The 19,344-nt window shown below is 41.1% G+C and overlaps 1 protein-coding gene across 1 annotated transcript in view; it reads left to right on the top strand.

The window, feature by feature from the left end:
* The window catches only part of GALNT17 (polypeptide N-acetylgalactosaminyltransferase 17), a 421,732-nt gene that overhangs the window by 383,904 nt on the left and 18,484 nt on the right, over nucleotides 1-19,344 (top strand). The window contains exons 8-9 of the mRNA XM_049789513.1: nucleotides 1,979-2,116; nucleotides 10,541-10,636. Of these exons, the coding sequence (XP_049645470.1) occupies nucleotides 1,979-2,116; nucleotides 10,541-10,636 (234 nt within the window). The remainder of the gene's footprint in view (nucleotides 1-1,978; nucleotides 2,117-10,540; nucleotides 10,637-19,344) is intronic.

The raw sequence follows: 19,344 nt of genomic DNA, 5'->3' as shown, positions 1-19,344 counted from the left end.
GAGGGTGTTCCTGTTTGCCCTAAATTGGGAACATGGAAGTACATTACTAAGATTAGAGTGGTCTTATGTTATTTCAATTTTTCTTATATGATCTAGATGCTGAACTATGGGGCATGCTTTGTGACCAAAAGATTCTGAGTACTATCTCTGTGTCTTCTTCTGGCATGCTGACTGCCCTAGGACATAGGCCCCTCCAAGAGAAGGATTTCTTATTTATAATGCTCATTGTCACTCCCCTGAATTCTGCCTTGAATATGGGCCTGGGAATGTTGCAGATGGCCTTGGATGGCTTGCTTGTAGTCTCAGCTCTGCCACCGATTGCCTTTATAATTTTCAAAAAAAAAACCACTTATTGCCTGTTCCTTCAGTTTCTCAGCTCTAAAATGGAAATAATTATATATGTTACCTTCCTGGGGCAATTGTGGAGGGTCAATCAAAAGTACTAAATCTCGGTACTAAAGTACTAAATCTAAAGATATACAATGTATTTGGAGTATTGCCTAACACAGTACCTCTGGGAATGTTAGTGAGGATTTCCTTTTTCCCCAGCATAGCGGGGAGACCCATTGCCTCAGCCAGAAATTGCAGCCTCTTTGTATCAGGAGATTGGAGCCCAGAGCAACATAAATGTACTTGAATACATGTGGATAAGAAGGATAACTGTGAATAATTTATATCACTGTGGTCAGAATTATTGAAATAAAATTCAAAAGGGATGAAAGACCCCATTAATACTAGGTAGCAGTTTGTAGCTGTCAAATTATACATGATGTTATGTATTGCCATTATATAAAGCTGAGTGGTATTTGCTGAGTCCTTATCATTCTAGTGATTTCCTTGCGTCAACTTCTTATTTAGTCTTCTCCACCACCCCCTGGCATAGGAATATGCTAAAACAGGGTTGCTAAAGGTTAGCTCACAGGGCTCCACATGCTTAGAACAAAATGGAGCACTTATGAGGAACTCAATAAATCCAAGCAGGGTAGGAGGTTATCTTGATGTATCCTTGCTTAGGGTCTTCCACATACAGGAGGCCACCCACAGCTTCATCAGCTCTCCATGGGTCTGTGTAGCTCAAACAGTAGCTTCTATGTTCCTGTTCTTTCTCATACAAAGAGTTGGAACCTCAGTTTTATTTGGAGAACTCAGATTGACTCCAGCCTTGTGCTTTTTCTATCTCTGAAAACAATCCTGGGTCCTAATGCCAAGAGAACTTGACTGTGACCAAGTGGTCATGTGACCAAGTGACCATGTTCTTTAATTGTGCTAAGCATAGTGAAACCAAATTAAACATTGCTGGCCATCTTTACCTCTGAATTGAAATAAGCTTGACATTTCGATTTTCCCTTTAAAGTCAGTTTGGCTGCAAAACAAGCCTTACTAGAATATTTTGAACCCTCCTCCTGGACCTGTGATGCTGCCCACTTATCCACTAGGGAGCCAGCTCCTGCCTCCATCCGCTCCCCCACATATCAGTGGCCATCTTGCATCTGCGACAGAGGAGCCATATTTCAGCGACTTCATTTCCCCCTGTCAGCACACAGCAGCCCATTACAGGTTCATTTCTGCAAAAGCAGAGTGAATTATTCATTAGAATATCATTACAAGCTTTGCAATGGAAAATTATTTTCACTTCTACATATAATGAACTTCAGAAAGAGCCAACACAGGGGCAAATTACACATGTATAGAAAAGAAAGACAGGTGCTAGTTATAGGCATTTATTTTCTTGTCTTAATCAAATAATTTATTTAATAATTGTCTGTAACAGTGACTGAGGAGATGTGGGGGAGACAGCAGGGGTTGTCAGTATCAGTGAAGATAGCTGCTGGCTGGTCAAACTGGTTGCTAAGGGATCAAAGTCCACTTAAACTGATTTTGTAAGTGAGTATGAGGGCATAAAACACCTTCAAGAAAGCATCCCTGAAGATAGTGTGGCCCATACTCTTCAGCTCTTGGCTTCTCTCTCTACTTCCAGAATCCCGGAATCGACATAGGTGATGTCACTGAGAGAAAAGCACTACGGAAAAGTTTAAAATGTAAGAATTTCCAGTGGTATCTGGATCACGTTTACCCAGAAATGAGAAGATACAATAACACCATCGCATATGGGGAGGTAATTAAGAACGAATGAGTACTTGAACTGGATGATTGTGCAATGAGCTGTGGGTTACTTTGCTAAGAGTAACTTGAAACAGTTGTTCACTCATTCATTGACTCATTTATTCATTCATTCACTCTCACAATCACTCATTCTTTATTCAATGAGCTGTTTTTTGTTTACTCATTTGTTTATTTTTGGTTTGGGGTCATGCTGGTCATACTCAGGAGTTACACTTATAATCAGAAACCATTCTTGGTAGTACTTGGGGACTATCTGGTATGCTGGGGACCAAATCTGTGCAAGGCAAATTTCCTACCTGCTGTACTATCATTCCAGCTCTCAATGAGTAGTAGGTTTTGAAGATGCAGGCCCTGACAACCAGACCCTCTTTATCTGGGAGAAAGAGAAATAACAGTATTCAAAGTATTCAATGTTGGGGGCCAAAGAGATAGCATAAAGGTAAGGCATTTGCCTTACTTGCAGAAGGACGGTGGTTAGAATCCCAGCATCCGATATGTGCCCCTGAGCTTGCCAGGAGCGATTTCTGAGCATAGATCCAGGAGTAACCTCTGAGCGCTGCCAGGTGAGACCCAAAAACAAAAAACAAAAACAAAAACAAAAAAAGTATTTAATGTTAGAACAGGGCATGAGTGAAAGGCAGGGGTGGTGTTGGGGTGAGGATGGAAGATGAGTTCCAGGGGAGGTGTTTAAGCCTATGGGGGGCTCTTCATCTGAGGACAGGATGCTGAACAGGAAGTTTGGTGTGAGTGGGTGTGAGTCGGTAGGGACTGGCACTCTCCCCTTCCCAGGGGCTTAAACCAGAACACTTCCCACCAAGAAATAGCAGAGACTTTTCCTCAGATTTTATTGTGACATAAAGGTGATAATCTTTCTAAATATTAGGCAGACTATTAAAATTTCTGTGACTATGCATTTATAAGTTTTTTTTAAATAATCATAATAGTAATGAACCCTGCCTGTGCACTTGCTGCCAAGCACTATTCTGAGTGTCTTACAGTATGAATTTACCTCAACCTCATCTCATGAAGTGTTTCATTTATTGGATAACAAACTTAAGAGTCAAGAAATTTAAATGAATTATTTAAGATCATAATTAACAAGTAATTGTGAATTACTTCTGACTCCACAGATAATAATGTACATTTGAACATGTAGAATTTTTTCTCTGTATATGCTGAACACATCCCTTTATTTTCTTAAATATATATGTATGAATATACATTTTTTTTTTGTTTTGGGTCACACCCAGCACTGCTCAGGGTTACTCCTGGCTCTGTGCTCAGAAATCGCTCCTGGCTGGCTCCGAGGACCAAAAGGGATGCCTCGATTCGAACCACTGTCTGTCCTAGATCAGCTGCTTGCAAGGAAAACACACTACCGCTGTGCTATCTTTCCAGCCCCCTACTTTTTATTTATACCTATATGAAATGAATACATGTACACTGTGTGTGTGTGTATTTATTTTTTAAAGTCAAATCATGCTGAACACAAAGCCTCATTTGAAATGATTCAGTAATACAGGAAGGAAATTTTCTTGTCACTATTTTTATACAACATTAATAATGGTTCATATGATTTTATTGTAGTGAATGCTGGTTTTTCTTGCAAACAAAAATTTACATTATTTCCATTTTTAAAGCCTCATAAGCCAGTAACTAAACCTGCCTTGTAAGGAAGCATTTCCTTGCATGAGGAAGTTCTCACAGAATCAGGCCAGGACTGATCTCTGCTCTTTTCCCTCCAGCAGTGGTCTTGGCTCTTCACCATACAGGCTGAGCTGAGCTCTCTTTGACTTAGAGTGTATACTTTTTCTACCACTGTGAATTTCCTTCTTTCAGGCCTGACATCTTTTTCTAAGGAAATGAATCCACCCAGGTTGGGTGGTTCTTCCTAAGTTGGTATGTGTGGGATGGGAAACTTACTTCTTTCTTGGGATATGTGGTGACTCAGAAAGTCAATGTGCAGGATTTGAATTCTTCTTTGGGCTTCTGTTTCCTAGCATGGAAAATGGGAGGATCAAAATTCCTGTTGCTGAGGATTGTGAGAAAGGTGAAATGAGTTGGGAGGGTAGAATCTTTGAGTGGTGCCTGACACACCACCATTAGATAGTTCCCAATTGCCTGCTCATTTCTTCAAAATAAAGAGCATGCTTTCTTTATCAAAGTAATTGAATGAGATTTTTAGAAAGACAATTAGGTAAATTCCTTAGCTCTTGGAGTGGAGGGGGCACCAGTTTAGATTCTTAGTGACTTACAATACTTCCAACATGTTTGGACTGTAGAAGCATCAGAAAAGAAATCATAATAGAGCCAGAGTTGACATCAGTCCTATCTCTAAAAGGAAAAAGACTTTCTAAGAGAGTCATGAAAGAAAACACAAAAGAAAATTGATCTGAGTTCATAAATATTTAAGTAATCTATATATCAAGTACACAGAGAAATAGTATACCAAAAAAGAAATACGTGTTCTATAAATACGCTAGCTAAATAAAGGTTCTACAAATTTATTTGAATTTAAAATTATTTAAATAACAACATCCCTCAAGAAAAATAGATAAAGTATAAGAGAAGGCAACTTGTTGAAAAATCTGTGAAATTAATTTTTTTAAATCAAGGTAGCTTTATTTTTCTCCCACCAACAAAACAAGATGCATCCTTGAAATATATGTTGGTACTTTACCAGCAAGGTCTTAGTTCTCTGAAAAATGACATGTCCTCCACTGAGAGTGCAAATTGAAATAAGCCTTTTAAAAAGCAATTTGAACCACATGTATTCAAAAGTAAATGATAGCCATACTTTTATCTCTGCTCATTCCAAGCAAATGATCTGAAATAAGGATAAAGATTTTTAGCGAAAAATTCTTCATTGCAGTCATGTTTTTAAGCAAAACTTTTGAATTAAACCTGAAGGTTAATATAAAATATTCATGTTTTATGGCCATCTTAAGAAGTATTTACAAAAGGTTAATGAGATGAGAAAATATTAATATAATACTCGAGATGGTGAACATGAATTATAAAATTGGATTATCTTCCAATTTTAGATGGAAAGCAAGTGAAAGAACTGCATGTAGCATGGAAATAGTGGTTCTAGTTCCCTTTAAATAGTGGAACAGGCAATATAGAGCTGTCATATTTCCCCCAACTATCACTAGTGTAAAGAGATAATTTTATAATAGGAGAAACTTTTTATTTTATATTTTATTTTATTTTATTTTGGGTTTGGGAGTCACACTTGGCTGTGCTTGGGTGCATTTCAGATTTTGTGTTCAGGGATAACTTCTGATGATGCTTGGAGGATTGTATGCAGGGCTGGAGATTAAATCAAATTCAGGCTCTTACAATACAAGTGCCTTTCCCTCATCCTATCATATTACCCCAGGAAATGTTTTTTTTTTTTTTTAAGAAATAAAGAATGGTAGTGCTAGAAGAGGTCAGGGTACAGTTCCACAGTCTATGCACTGCATGACTCTAGATTCTAACAGTCATTGAAGCCAAAATGTAGATGGTATATCAGAAGACAAACAGCATTTGGGTATAGCACAGAAAGCACCATCTGAGTTTTGAAGGGAAGTCTTTTGTTTTTGCAGATTTTCCTATCTTATTTAACAAAGTCAATACATAGTTATATATATATATATATATATATATATATATATATATATATATATAAAGATACAAAGGCAATTAATTTAACTCCCAATTCTCAGATATGATTATCTGGAGACATTTGCTTTTCTGCTAGCTGAGTTCTCTACATCCCGAAATACATTTCAGATGGACTATAGCATTAAATAAATCAAACTAACAAAATTCATTTTGGTAACAAAATGTACTGTTATTCAGACAATTCTTTTTCTTTTATTCATGTAATGTGGTTGACAATAGTTTCCATATTATTGTCTCATACTTAGCAATTCTCCTCCAACACCCCTCCACCATTAATATTTCTCTATCACTCCCAATTTCCTCTGTCTCAAGCCCCTTTGTTCCTTCCATTCACTGCTCTGTTGGCAACTTCTCAGGGTTTGTTTCCATTGGGAGCTATCTAATTTCTTGCTTTGTTTCTTTATATTGCACAAATGAGAGTGATCATTAATGTTTACCTTATTTTTCTTTCAAATCATTTCACACAAAACAATACCCTCCAATTCCATCCAGGTTATGGCAAACTGCATGATTTAATTTTTTTCATAGCTGAGTGGTACTTCATTTCATATATACACACCACAATCTCCTTAACTGTGTTTTCAGACTGTGGCTATTGTGAATAATGCTGCTGTAGATGAACATAGATGTAGTGATACCCTTAGGATTCATGTCTGGATAGGATCACTGGTTTATAAGGAAGTTCATAATTCCTGAAGCGTCTCCATGAACTTTCTTATAAAGATTGCACCAGACAGAAACTCCACCAAAGTAAATGGGTTTTACTTTATACCAGATGGCCACCAATACTGATTGTTCCCATTTTTTTTTTTGACTTGTGTCTTTCTCATTAGCTCATGAGGTGATTCATTATTGGCATTTTTATTCTTTTCTCTGATAATCAGTGATAATGAACATTTTTCATATGACTATTTATCATCATTTTGTCTAAAAAAGTGCTTGCTGAGCTCCCCTCCTCATTTTTGAATGTTATTTATTTGCTCATTTTTTATTGGATTTTGCAAATGCTTGATTTATTTGGGACATATTAGCCCTTTGTTCAATGTTTGAATATTTTCTACCACTTAGTAAGATGTCCTTAATTTCGGCCTCATTTTGTAGGCTGTACAGAAGTTATTAAATTTGACATAATGCCATATATTTCTGTGTTTGCTTTCTTTTCCAGCGGGGACTTTTTGTTTAAGACTCTTCTGTGGTCAATATAGTGGACAGTTCTGCCAATGTTTTCCTCGGAGTATTAAAAGATTCAGATCTTTAATCCATTTTGATTTAACCTTCGTGTTTGCAGTAAAATGAGTGTTTAGTATCTTTTTTTTTTTTTTTGGCATGAGGCTAACTAGTTTTTCCTGCACCATTTGTTGATGATACTTTCCTTGCTCCACTTAATGTTATTAGCCTCTTTGTTGTAGACTAGGTGTCCATATACCTGAAGGTTACTTTCCTTTTATTCCATTAATTTGATATTCTATATATTTTTCCAGTATGTACTTTTGATTACTATAATGTTGCAAAATCATTTCAAATCAGGAAATGATATTCTTCTTTTCAATATTGTTTTGGATATTCTGGCAGTTTTATGGTTCCATATTTATTCTCTCTCCTTAGATAACTCCATAGGAGTTTTGAAGGCATTGAGCCTATAACTTACATTGGGTAGTGACACTTTTGTTTTTGTTTGGGGGCCACACCTGGCAGTTCTCAGGGTTACTCCTAGCTCTGGCTCTCATGGATTATATGCTCGGGGACCATATGAAATGCTGGGGATTGAACCTGGGTCAACTGCATGCAAGGCAAATGACCTTGCATTTGTTACCCACTGTGCTAACACCCCAGTACAAGTAATACTAGTTTTGGCAATATTGATGCTCCCAATCTATGAACAAGAAATATACTTCTATTCCATTATGTCTTCTTTTATTTCTTTAAAATATGATATGTGGTTTTAATTAAATAGGCATTTTATCTCCTTTGTAGTTGATTCCTAGGTAGATACATTATTTTTTTTGCCATAATAATGAATGGCATGATAAAAAAATCATTCTTTTTAAAATATTTCCTTATAAACAAGGATGCAACATATTTCTGTACCTTGATTTTGTAGCCTACTACTTTACTATATATATTTACTGTTTCTAGGACATTTGTGTTGTCTTTAGGGTTTTCTATGTACATTATGATGCCATCTGTGAAAAGTGTTAGTGTAGCTTCTTCTTGACCAATTTTTATTCATTTTTGTTTTTCCCTATTAAATATGACACTAGTATTGGTGTATGTGGTCTTTACTATATTGAAGTAAGTGCTTTAAATCCTGATTTCTTGAGGGTTTTTTTTTCTGGTTTTTGGGTCACACCTGGCAGCGCTCAGGGGTTACTCCTGGCTCTGTGCTCAGAAATTGCTCCTAGCAGACATGGGGGACCATATGGGATGCCGGGATTCAAACCACTCTTGGTCCTGGGTCCTCTTGCAAGGCAAATGAGCTACCACTGTGCTATCTCTCCAGCCCACTTGAGGGTTTTAAAATCACATTTGGGTATCTTGTCAAATGACTTCCTGCATCCAGAAATCCATACACACTGGAGAATAATGTGCACTCAGCTTTGGTGAATGGACAGTCCTCTAAGTTCTTCAGCTCTCCTTTTATCTTTATTTTTCAATTTAGATTTTTTTTTGGGTGATGCATGCTCAGTATCTATTTCTGGTTCTGTGCTCAAGAGTGATCCCTGGCAGTACTCCAGGACAATATGCAGAATTGGGGATTGAACCAGGGTTTGCCATATAAAAGGCAAGTGCCTTACCTCTTTCCTGACCCACAACTCTTTTTTAACAACCAACCTTCTGGTCCTTTTCACCATGCCTAGAATAGTGGGAAGGGAAAGAAAGCAGAGTAAATCCTTACCACATTGCAGTTTATATCTTCTGGTGTGTGTGTGTGTGTGTGTGTGTGTGTGTGTGTGTGTGTGTGTGTGTGTGTGTATTTCATGTTCTCCATTATATAGACAGTACACGTTGTACTGTCTACAATACATCTTTCAAATATAGATATTTTCAAAGCAAAACAAGCAAAATGGACTTTACATTTCCCACATGAAGTTCAGAAACACTGTCCTCCTCTAGTTTTGCAGAGGCCTTGGTGCCTGTCCTACCCCCTGACCTCATCTCCTGCTTGCCCATCTTGCGAGAGTATCAGGATTCTAGGCCCAAATTTTATCTATTTACCTGCTTTAAAAAACAATGTTTTGGGGAGAGCCTCCCCAGCAGTGTACAAGAAAGGGCCTTCCCAGAAGTGTGCAGAACACTGTCATTTCCGTCTGGCCTGTGTGACACATATCTCAGGAATCACCTCCTGGTACTAAAAGCCTCAGTGAGAGCCTTTCTCCTCGATGCCCTGACCACTGGCATAGTCAGTCCCTTTAGTGTCTTGACAGCTAGTTCAGTGCCTGTCTCTCTTCAGACTGTGGCCTCTTCCCAGGCAGGACCAGTTCTGTGTTCTTGCTTATTACCCAATGCCCAGTGCTAGATTCTTAGCAGACCTCCATACATATGTGTTAAGTTACTCAATTTGATTGCACAAACATTAGAAAGAACATTTAGAATGCTTTGCATTCTAAAATCATTATATGGAACAAATATGCCATAAAGCCATTAATACTGTCCTTAATATGTAAAGCGCTCCTATAAATGTCTAACAGAACCACTCAGAGTCCCAATGGGAAAATAAACCCATAGTTCTCAAAGCAGGAACTAATTGCTATACATAAAACATTCCAATTTACTATGAACTGTTAAGTTTATGAAAACAATGTTGTTCTTTTCTTCTGAAAATAATAATCTTACTATTTCAATCACCCACATTTTAAATTTTTGTATTTATTTTTAAAGCTTCGTTATACATCATTGAATATATTTTATCACATAGCTCCTGCATATATGAAAATAAAACAAGCAAAATATACTGAAAATTATATATTAAAATCTCATTATTTTCAAAATCAAATTCTTCTGAATGACTGAGTGAGAAGTATAGATATTTTTTTTTCCAAAAATTCTCAGTGTCATTGGATTTATTGGCAGCTAGCAACCTTCTAACACATTCAAGAAAGCTCAGTTTGTGGGACTGGGCTTCTGTGCTGGTTTTACAATAAATTTTTGTTTTGGTTATAATAAAATTCAATATTTATGCAATATATAAGATGCACTCCTGCTCTCACCCTTCCTTAAACCTGTTGTATCTCCTACCATAGTGTGTAGGTTAGTTCTCCCATGCTGGTGTTCATTTTCTCCTGAAGTTTCATTAAGATACACTTAACCTATGACATCAAGTATCAAAGCATTGATTTGATACACTTGTATGTTGCAGAATGTTTATCCTCATGATGTTCACTAACATTCCATCATGTCATATCATTACATTTTTTGTTGTTGTTGTGTGAAACTTAGGCTTGTCCCTGTTAACTAAGCTTGTCATGTTAGAGGATGGGGCTGAGGGAGGCACTGAGACAGTGATAGAGGGAAGTAGATACTCTTGCAGGGTGGGATTTTGGAATCATTTCCCAGTTAAAAACAACAACAGCAACAACAACAACAAACCTGATTGATCCTGTTAAGTACTTTTTGCTGTCCACAGAATCAGCAGCAGCATGTGACCTTCCCTGTGACATCATAGGACCATCATGATGAGTAACAGGAATGGGGTAGCACAGCAGCTCAGACCCTAGATCAATTCTGATGGGTGTTTTTCTTCCCACAGCTTCGCAACAACAAGGCTAAGGATGTCTGTCTGGACCAGGGGCCACTAGAGAATCACACAGCAATCTTGTACCCGTGTCATGGCTGGGGACCCCAGGTAAGTGCTCATTTCTGACCAGGAAGGTAGTTAGCAGTTGCTCTTCCTAAAAACTCTCTAGAGAGAACTAGCCATTGGCATTGCTAGTGACAAGGCAAGTGTTTTCATTCGTTCACTGGTGCGTGAACACAGTGTCTGCTTTCTGCTAGGTTCAGTGATAGTTGTGTTGATTCTTGATCAGATGTGATCCCTGTACTGGGGGACCTCACTTAAAGGGCTAGAGTGCTTTCAGTAAACCTGGGTTTTATCCCTGATACCACACGATCCCTAAGCTAGGAGCAACACCCAAGCCACTCAATCAGGAGTAATCCCTGATCACAACTAGATGTGATTTTAAAATAAAAAACAACCAAATAGGGGGTCACAGCGGTGGTGCAGCAGTAGGGTGAATGGCTTGCATATGTCTGACCTAGGACAGACTGTGGTTCGATCCCCCATCATCCCATACGGTGCCCCAAGCTGAGAGTGATTTCTGAGCACATAGCCAGGAGAAACCCCTGAGCATCACTGGGTGTGGTCCAAAAACAAAAACAACCAAAATAAAAGGTGCATTCTCCATTTTGGGAGTCAGTCCAATCTCAACCTGAATTATATAATTCTCTTCTTTTACTTTATGGTGCATTCTCCATCTTGGAGACTTGCCTGCATCTCAACCTGCAATATGCATTCTTAGCTCCACCCCCTGTGCAGAAGCATGTGTTCTACATATAACTAACTCTATTTACATTTTTCTAAATAAAAATACTTTGTTCAAGGAAGAAATAAAGAAGGGAATGAAGGAGGGAAAGGGGAGTGAAGGAGAAAAAGGAAGAGAGGAAGGAAAAGAAGGAGGGAAGGGATGGGGAAAAGGAGGGATGAGGGAAGAAGGGAGAGAAAAGGAGGAATAAAGGAAGGAAGGAAGGAAGGAAGAAGGAAGGAAGGAAGGAAGGAAGAGAAAGAAAGAAGATAGTGAACTAATGAAAAAATTAATGGAAGGAGAGGACAGAAGGAAGATAAAGAGATTAAGGAGAGGAAAAAAGAAGGAAGATAATGAGCTACGGAAGGAAGAGGAGAGAAGGAAAGAGAAAAGGAAGGAGGAAGGGAAGGAAGATGAGGAAAAAGTAAGAGAAGGAAAGAAGGAAGTAAGAAAGGAAGAAAGAATGGGGGAAAGAAGAAAGAAAAGAAGGAAAAGGAGAGAAAGAAGAAAGATAGTGAGGTAATGAAAAGAAGAAAGAAGTTAATGGAAGGAGAGAACAGAGGAAGATAAAGAAATAGGAAGGAAGGAAGGAAGGAAGGAAGGAAGGAAGGAAGGAAGGAAGGAAGGAAGGAAGGAAGGAAGGAAGGAAGGAAGGAAGGAAGATAATGAGCTAAGGAAGGGAAAGAAGAAAAGGAGGATTCTAGGTAGCTTGTGCTTGAAGGGAAGGAGCCACACAGCCTCTTAAGTGGAAAGAGCAGCTAGTCCACAGTGTGGGTACTGGATATGGAGGTAACAGATGGGAACCTGGAACACACTGGGGAAGTAAGCACTGACCCGTTCAGCAGAGGAGAGCTGGAGCCATTTGATAAACAAGAGCCAAGGCACTGTTTTCCTATCCAGTGTGCATTGAACTCTTCTAGAAGACTTGTGAACACATCAGCCACTGGGCTCTACCCCCAGAAGTTTTGAAGTCTGAGATTTGTGGGACCCAGGAGCGCCAGATACTATTTTGCGGTTGGTGGAGGGAATATGGAACTCTCCACAAGTGCCTTGGAATTCCTAGTAGTTCAGCACCATTCGGAGAGTGTTCAGACAGGACACAGTCTGTGTGGAGGTGTGGAGAGGGATACCCTCTGGAATTCACTAGGAGCCTGCTCCCTGTAGGAGCCAACTGTTTCCTTCCACCCAGGCAGGAGCCAAGCCAGCATGTCTGCTCTTCTTTAGGGACCTCAGCAATTTTCCCACCTCAGAGCATGAGGGTACTTACTCAATGATCCTACCAGTCCAGAGTCACTGTTCCAGTTCAGGGCTGGTGTGCATACTCAGTGACCCTCAGAGTCAGGACCAGCTTTCCTTCTCTGACAGATAATTGGTTCCCTTTCACCAGTCTAATTTGTGGTAGAGCATTCCCAAATGCACACTTCTGCCAGCTGACTTACTGAGAAATACAAACCAGTCAGGTCTTTTGCTGTGTCCTCTTCTAGGAAAGACACCTCCACATGGGCCTTGGTGTTTTCTATTGGCTGATTTTTGCAAATGGATATGGTGGATTTCGGAGTGTCCACATGTTTGAATACGCACCCCACTTTTGCTCTCTAACTACCAGATACCCCTCTCTAAATTCCTCCCTCTCTTTCCCTACCTCTGCTCCTGTATCAACACTGGGAGTCTATCCCTGACACTCAGGTGTCCTGGAACCTCTTTAAACTGCTTCATAAAATGCTGTAAGCAAACAGGCAGAATCCAGGCTCCTGGAACAAGGCAACTCCCAGAAGGAGGAAGTGGTGTTCTGTGGACATTGTTAGCTTAATTAATGGGCTCTGTGTTGTCATTTATTATCAAGCAGCAATTAAGCAGAGATAAAATAGGCACCAAGGAGGGTAATTTCCTGTCTACAACATGTGTTTGTCAACAAGATGGAAACGGTTCTCAACCACTTGGAATCCTGCTCGCTGGCAACCGTCTGTCCGTCTGTCCGTCAGGAACTTTTGACGGGCAGGCTCTTGGCTGGCTACTCATTTGGGTTAAGTAAGTAAAATTTGTTTCTTCTGTGAGACTAAATGTATCCAAAAGTAGGATTTCAAGATAGCGGTAGAAGTCTGTGACTTGAGCGAGTTTAGAAAGGGAGCCCACAGCTGACTGGGCTATGTGGGGCCCAGATAGGCAGTCCCCATGCTGGTGGCTGCCCTGATAGCTTTGGTTTCCTCCCTGCTGTTTCCTACCACCCACCTGGCCATTCTCCATCATTTGCAAGGATAGAGTTCTAGGGGAGAGAGAGATACACACACAGAGGGAGAGAGAAAGAAAGAAAGAGAGAGAGAGAGCACACTGGGGAGAGTACCCAGCACACAGTACTACCCCTAGAGGTGGGAGGCACAACTTCTTCCTGTGGCCTTAGCTTCTCTCAGGTTGAGGCTCTCCCACTTTGGACAGTTCCAGACCTTGTCCAGAGACAGCCAAGCTCAGGCCCTGGAGGGCTGGTACTGGACACCGAAATGTGAGAAAATTTTCTGGGTTTAGTTATACATTTGATCCTGTCAGCTAGGTAATGATAGCTGTTCCCCCTGAGAAAACTGAGATGTGGGTAACTGACATTTCACAAATGCCACCAGGGACTCATGGTCTTGCTCTGTGGGACCATCTGGTGTACTCCCGGAAGTCCATCTCACACTGTGAACCCTGATGCTCTCTAGTGAAGACCATAGATGCCTGAAACAAGTGTAAGCAGTGCTGGCCATATGGGATGTCAGAGCAAAGGCGGTACAGCAGGAATGAGGGCACATTTAGGCATAAAAGCAACACTGAGGCAGGTGGTTGAGGCACCCAATGAGCCCAACCATGAAAGTCCAGGTGCCAGGGCACATGCTGGACTATCAGTGAACATTTAACGGGTGTCCCAGAACTCAGGGTGATCTGGCAGCTCACTGTAGGGTTGATCTCAAGTCTGTCCCCAGAGCTCTGTTGGGGCTCAGGGATCTGTGTGTGTCTCATTTCCTGGCACCTTCCCGTTCTCCCATCAGCAGTCCAAGCCTGGGAGGTGAAATGGACACAGACAGTTCCCACCACATCAGCCTCCTCTCTCTCTATATATATATATAGGGAATCTTATCTTAAGGATCACATTGTCAGGATCTTTTTCCCTTTTTAGGGAAATTTTATCCTTTTCAATGTATAGTTTTGACCAATATGTAACTAATTAATCACATCATCATGTGGTGTGAACAATTCTGTTACCCCCAGCATGCCTTGGTCCCTATCAGTCTTAAGGACCACCCCTCCACCAGACTTATGGGTGCTTCAGCACCCTGCTGGTGCTGATGTGGGCTTTTTGATTGCCCTGCTTTCATGGACAGAGCCTTCCAGGCTCCCGTGGTCCCAGAATTTAGGGAACTCATCTGATTACAGCTCACTGTAAGGGTGCTAGGCTGGCGCGTGGCATTGGTTGGGTTTGGGCTCTATGCCCAGGAGCTTTCTGTTTTTCCAGGCTCCTGGCTTCCTCACCTCTGTTCTCACTTTGAATTCCTCTTCCTCTTCCTCTCCCCCCTTTCCTGAGCTGCGCACAGTCCTTTCCCCAGTGAATTCATCACCAGCATGACATGAGAATGCTTTTATCCCACAATTAAATTTAATCTGATCGTGGATTTATTCTTTGATGGCTTCATTTTCTCAGCCATGCATCACCCACATGCCTTGTCATGATGATGCATGGCGCCAGGGAGGCCCCGCGCCCCACCACAGTGCAGGCTGCTCCAGCCTTGAGCGTGCAGCAGGTGCAGACAAGCCACTCAGGGCTTTAGCACTGCCTGGTTCCCTACATCAAGGCTAGGAGCCTTAGGGCCCAGGGATGGGCCATGAGAACATGCTGGAGCTCAGGCCCAGGGAAAGGTGACAGTGTCCCAGAAAGTGGGCTGTGATTGGGAACAGGTGTCTGCCTTGGTAAGAAGTAAACACTATACTGCAAGTGTCCTGCTCCAGGCCATGAGCTTGAGCCTGAGCACTGCTGTGGATGGGTGTGGAGGGTGAGGACAGGGAGTTTGGGTGCAAGAGATGCTCACCACATAGTAGGGCAAGGAGGGAAGCAGAGTAGGAGATGACAAGCAAGTGTAAAGAATTCATGGAGGAGTTGGAGAGGTAATACAGTGGGTAGAGCATATACCTTGCATGTGATTGATCCAGGTTTGATCTCTGGCATCCCATATGGTCCTCCGAACCTGCCAGGAGTAATTTCTGAGCACATAGCCAGGAGTGAACCCTGAGTGTCATTGGGTAAAACCCAAACCAAACAAACAAACAAAAAATGAACAATAACAAAAAGAACTCATGGAAAACGAAAGATGATTGAAAATCAAGTCTTTTCAAATAGGAATGTAAAATAATTTTAAAGTACGATAGAAATTAAATGAGCATATCCAAATGACTACATGGTTTAATTATAACCCAGAAGCAGAATTTAGTGAATTTTAAACATAACACATCATAAGTAGACAAACCCTTTAAATTATAACAGCATTTTGAAGGGGCCATGACCGCATTGCTCATATCTGCACAGCAGCGTCCGTGGCCTGCCCTTGCATTCTACTGTGACATTTGACAATTTATTCTACCATCTTGACTTAGCTCTCAAAATATCACAGTTTTCTGATTTTATTATTTGGGGTTTATTTGTTCCTGCCTCCATCCCAGTGGATATACCTCCTACCCATTCTCACAAATCCTGCAAAGAGCAGGCATGTCACCCTTTCCTGGAGCTTCAGGGATCAAATCTCTTCTATTACACCGGGTGATTTTCTTCCAATAATTTTAGTCCTGATCTCTCTGGTTACCCCTGAAAAGTGAGCCTCAAAACCTGCAGCTGGGAGAGGTGCCAACATTCCCCTCAACAGTGGCGGCATTCTGTACCTGCATATTGAATTTTTGTTTGTGTTTTTTTGGGAGGTCACACACAGTGGTGCTCAGTGCTCTTGCTCGGCATTCCACGAATCACTCCTGGCAGTGCTCATGGACCATATGGGATGACAGGGATCTAACTCAGATCCACCATGTGCAAGGCAAACTCTTAGCTGCTGTACTCTCTCTAGACCCATCAGCACCTGCATGTGTGATCTTGCTTAAGGAAGATTTCAGGAGATGGAGAATGGGACATATTTTCTCCATCCTGAAAGAATGAAGGGTGCTTTTCCATAAAATCAAAATTAAAGTCATGATTTGTTTTCTAAGAAGTTATTCTTTGTTAAAAGTCTTCCAGTTCCTTAGAAGTTGATTTTGTTGTTGTTGTTATAGCGGACACCAGCCTGGATTCCACCAAGCATTTAAAGAAATGTTAGAAACTCAGACTAACAATAGGATGGTGGCAGAGTTCTCAGGCTAAATGCCTGCCTTGCCCCAGGTGTTATATTCAAAGGAAGCCATGCTTATCTTTTCCCTTTGTAACTAAAGAGGCTCGAGTTTAAAGTGAGTTTGAAAAAGATAAATTTAAATCATCTGTAATCCTCCCCCTCTTACATTATCATTGCTAAAAAATGCTTTCAGCATCCCTACCCCACCCCACACACACATAAAAAATACATGTGGATTCTTAGGTGGTTTTGAAATGACAAAATTAACATCAACATCAGTTTCTGAGGCACAGGAAGGGAGGGGTGTAGTCCTGCTTGGCTGAGGACTCAGGCCCCTTAGGCCCTAGGCACTCTTCACCTCACCCCCATGCACACATCTTGGCAATGTACTTGATAGTTTATGAGGAGTTTCCATTATTCCATAGCAGCAGTATTTGGTGAGTGACTTTTGAAGATGTTCAAAGCTGAGTGTATCTGCGAAGATGGCCAGGATCTGAAGAGCTAAGGATGATTGGATTAAGTTTATTGCTTCAAGACATAGGGTCATCAGAAGTAGTGTCTTCACTGGAGGAGGCCAGAAGAGAATAAAAATGGGTACCAGCATTTTTCAAACTGTCCTCACTAAATCACTCATCTGATTCAGGTACCAGGGATTAGTCATATGAATTCTTGATCTTCTGTGAGGTGTGGTGTTATGTGGTATGGTGAGGAGCTGTGTACACACTGACACTGGATACTGGGGTGTGATGGCCTTTATCAGTCTCATAATCAGGCAGTGCCTGCCCCAGTGCCTTCCTGGATGCTGAGGGGATGCACCTAGGCAGCTTGGAGTATCATCCTGAAGTTCACAAACTTTCAATCACTTGCCAATTGGTTCAGGCCAATTTCTAACTGAAAAATTCTCACAAGGTCTGTGTTTGCCTATTCCTACACACAGATGCATCAATCAGACAAATGCCCCAAGTGGCTTCCCTGGACCCTTGTTTTGTGTATCAATTGAGAGTCATCAGCTCAGATTCAGCAGTTGATTTGGTCATGACAGAAAAGGATCTTTATGTTAGGGACATATGGACAGGCAGAGGTCCACCCCAGCACTCCAGATGCTTGGTGATATCTTGCTCTTGGGGAAGAGACACCTGACCAGGTGATCCTGGAATTTGGACAGTCACACATGGCTGAGAGTGACTTAGAGTCCTATTTTTTCAGGAAATGGTGCGTCATACAATTTTGTGCCAGAGTAAATTTTCCCAAGCTGAGGCCAAGGATGAAACCATTTCATGTGCTCTTGTGTCAAACAGAAGTTCTATCATAATGCACCCAATGGCTCCCATAGCACAGAGTCTCATGGATGGTATATGAGTCATTCTTTATGAAAAGAAAGTCTCTGGGAAGTGGGAGTGGAAGGCTACTGCTCCATTAGGCCACCAGGAAGTATGCTCATTGCATTGAAAATACTATTTTCTATACAATCATGATGACTTGGGACACAGTGATTATAGCCCTAGTTTAAAAACTAGGTGTAGAGGTTTGTTGAGAGCAAGTGACACCTCCAAATCCATTGGAATGGCAAAGTCATATTTAAAGCTTGAATGTTGGATTCTAGGGACTCAACCAGCTCAACACAAGAGGACTCTTTTTTTTTTTTTGTGGTTTTTGGGTCACTCCCGGCAGTGCTCAGGGGTTACTCCTGGCTCCATGCTCAGAAATTGCTCCTGGCAGGCACGGGGGACCATATGGGACGCTGGGATTCGAACCGATGACCTCTTGCATGAAAGGCAAACGCCTTACCTCCATGCTATCTCTCCAGCCCCACAAGAGGACTCTTAAATGTCGAAAGCTTGACACTCCATGGCAAGCTTGGTCAATGTCAATGTCTTTGAATGTTGTTAGTGTGCAGTTGAGAATTCTCACTCAACAGCATCTCAAGGAACTTCCTGGAAGCTTGTTAACTAGAATGGGCTAGAGACCACTGCCTGATGATGTTCTACTGCATCTTGCCCCAGAATATACCCCAGAAACTCCTCTACTGCACTGTTTTCTGGGCCATTCAAAGGCAGAGGACTTTGTTTCCTGTAATGACACTAACTGTCCTTTGTAGAGGGTCATCTATGGATTGTGGGTCTATATTGATTTTGTGGATCTATATTTCTCTTTAGCTCTCTTAGTCATTGTGTCACTCATGAGAAAACCATGTGACTCTTGAGCCAGGTCCTTGCTCACTGGCATCTTGCGAATACTGGCATCTTGTGAATACTCTCAGTGTTTCTCTGTACAGGCAAAATAATCACATTACTTCACAGAGGTGTTGTGTCCGTTCATGAGCTAATCAATGAGAAGTTCTGAGATAAGGTCCATAACACAGAACTTACAAAAATGCTCTCACTGATGGCAGTAGGGCCTTGAGAAAACTTTGGTTTTCACAAAAGAGATTTGTTCTTTACACAATATGCAACTTTTAAGCCAATAAAATTTTTTTTTGTTTCTTGGGGGGTCAAACCTATGGCATCTTAGGAGTTACTTCTGGCTCTGTGCTCAGAAATTACTCCTGGCTCGAGGGACCATATGGGATGCCAGGGATAGAACTTGTGTTCATCCTCGATCATCCTCATGCAAGGCAACCAACCTACCACTATGCTATCATTCCAGCCCCCCCCAAAATATTTTAATAGCATATCCTGACATGAGCTGTGAATAAT

The sequence above is a fragment of the Suncus etruscus genome, chromosome 15 (genome assembly GCF_024139225.1).
Source record: "Suncus etruscus isolate mSunEtr1 chromosome 15, mSunEtr1.pri.cur, whole genome shotgun sequence".
NCBI classification, from domain to species: Eukaryota; Metazoa; Chordata; class Mammalia; order Eulipotyphla; family Soricidae; genus Suncus; species Suncus etruscus.
This window is presented reverse-complemented; position numbering and strand designations above follow the sequence as displayed.